The sequence below is a fragment of the Onychostruthus taczanowskii genome, unplaced genomic scaffold (assembly GCF_017590055.1).
Source record: "Onychostruthus taczanowskii isolate IOZ18803 unplaced genomic scaffold, ASM1759005v1 scaffold376, whole genome shotgun sequence".
Taxonomy (NCBI): Eukaryota; Metazoa; Chordata; class Aves; order Passeriformes; family Passeridae; genus Onychostruthus; species Onychostruthus taczanowskii.
In genome coordinates, this window is record NW_024501193.1 from 33665 (window position 1) to 35822 (window position 2158).

General features: G+C 54.2%; 1 protein-coding gene across 1 annotated transcript in view; it reads left to right on the forward strand.

Moving 5' to 3' along the window:
* SIRT2 (sirtuin 2) overlaps positions 1-1219 on the forward strand; it is a 5215-nt gene extending 3996 nt beyond the window's left edge. Inside the window, exons 9-13 of the mRNA XM_041411870.1 lie at positions 60-152; positions 233-284; positions 381-445; positions 739-805; positions 897-1219. Coding sequence (XP_041267804.1) covers positions 60-152; positions 233-284; positions 381-445; positions 739-805; positions 897-1205 — 586 coding nt within the window. The 3' untranslated portion in view covers positions 1206-1219. The remainder of the gene's footprint in view (positions 1-59; positions 153-232; positions 285-380; positions 446-738; positions 806-896) is intronic.
* Positions 1220-2158: the final 939 nt, after the last annotated feature.

The following is a 2158-nucleotide window of genomic DNA, read 5'->3' on the forward strand; positions in this document are numbered from 1 at the left end:
CCCCATACTGAATTTGGGGTGGGGGGCTGGGCTAGGTGAGGTGATCCCCTCAGTGACAGTCCCCTCCCTCAACAGGACTTTGAGAAGGTGGACCTGCTGCTCATCATGGGCACCTCGCTGCAGGTGCAGCCCTTTGCCTCCCTCATCAGCAGGTGAGACCCCCTCCCCACATCTCCTCCCGGACCCCCCCCCCAGACCCTGGGGAGCCCCCTGTAACTGTCCCCTCCCACAGGGTCCCCAGCAACACCCCCAGACTCCTCATCAACAAGGAGAAGGCGGGGCAGGTGAGGTGAGGGGGTGGCAGGTTGGGTGGCACTGGGGGGACGGGGGCATGGAGCAGCTGCCCGCCCCCCCCTTGTCGCCCCTTTTGTCCCCCCCAGAGTGACCCCCTGATGTCCCTGATGGGCTTTGGTGGGATGGACTTCGACTCAGACAAGGCCTACAGGTACGGGCTGGTTGGGGGGGGCTCTGTCCCCACCCCGTGGTTTTGGGAACCCCCACCGTGGCTTTGGAGACCTCCCCCCCCCCCAAAGTGGTTTTGGGACCCCTACCCAGGGTGGTGGTTTTTGGGGATCCCCTGAAGGTGGTTTGGAGGACTTCCATCGAGGTTTGGGACACCCTGAGGTGGTCTGGGGTCGTTGAAGGTGGTTTCGGGGACCCTCGAGGTGATTCCAGGGCCCCCCCAGGATTTTTGGGGTCCCCCCGAAGGTGACTTTGGGGGTCCCTGTGTCTGCGCAGGGATGTGGCCTGGCTGGGGGACTGCGACAGCGGGTGCCTGGCTCTGGCTGAACTGCTGGGCTGGAAGGTACTCCCCCCACCCACAAATTCTGGGGGTCTCCCTGCCCCCCCCAAAAACCCTTCTGGGACCCGGCTGAACCCCCAAATCTTCCCCTCAGGAGGAGCTGGAGGAGCTGGTGCGGAGGGAACACGCGGCCATCGATGCCAAGGCGGGGGACAAGGACGGGGGGGGCCCCCAAAAGCACCAGGGGGATGAGGACAAGGACGGGGGGAGCCCCAAAAAGAGCCCAGGGGACAAGGAAAAAGATCAAAGTGACCCCAAGAAGAGCGTGGGGGGCAAGGCCAAGGCTGAAAAGGACCCCAAAAAACCCCAGGGGGACAAGGACAAGACTCAAAACGACCCAGAAAAGTCACAGGGGGGCAGTGAGGACCCTCCCCATGGCACAGGGGGGACAACCCAAAATTAAATGGTCACAGAGGAGTTTTTGGCTTTGTGTGGTCACTGTGGGGATGGAGGGGCTGGGGCTCTTTGTTTCCTTAAAGAAGAAAGAAGAAAACAAAAATAAAAACACAGAAAAGGGGGAAAATAAGTTAGAAAAAGAATGGGGTAGGTTGAGGGCAAAAAAGGTTTTTTGCCTCCTCTGAAAAGGGGTGTTAGAGCTCCAAAATGTGTTGGAATTGACAGGGAGGGTGTGGGGGGGATGCGTGTGCAAAACACTGAAACCTGTATAGTTTCTCACTTTTATATCTACTGAGACATAACATTAATTTACATTAAAAAATGGTTTCAAAACAAAGCTCTGTATCTGCTGTGTGACACCTGCGATTTTGGGGCGGAAGGAGGAGCCGATATGAATCTGAGGGGTTGGAAAATGCAAATGTGACTTTTTTGGAACAGCAAATGGGACTCAATGCCCCCACCCGGGCAGGATGGGATGATGATGGAGCAGGGATAGATTCCAAAATACCAAAGTAAACCAGTTTGCAAATACCAGAACAACAACTTCCAAATTGTCAAAATGACCCAATTTGAGCATATCGATTTCCAAATCTGTTATAGGGGCCAGATTCCCAAACCCAAAAGAATCCATTATTGTCCCAATGAGATCTGTGCTACAAAAATGGATATTTTCTGTTGTGCAAAGCATTACCCCATTGACAATAAATACATAGATTTATTTTGTTTGTACAGCCAAACGTAGTCAAAGTTTTAGTTTAAAAGCAAACACTTGTAGAAGTTTTACTGCAGAGGTGGTGTCTGAGACAGCAGGCACGTGAGGAGAAAGGATGGAGTGAATCTGTTCCCTGTGTGGACAGGGAAAGACTGGGGAGCCAGCAAAGGGAGTATTTATAAACTGCACCAACATTTCACTGACACTCACCAGGGCAGGCACCTGATGCCAGTTTGCAGGAGGCACTT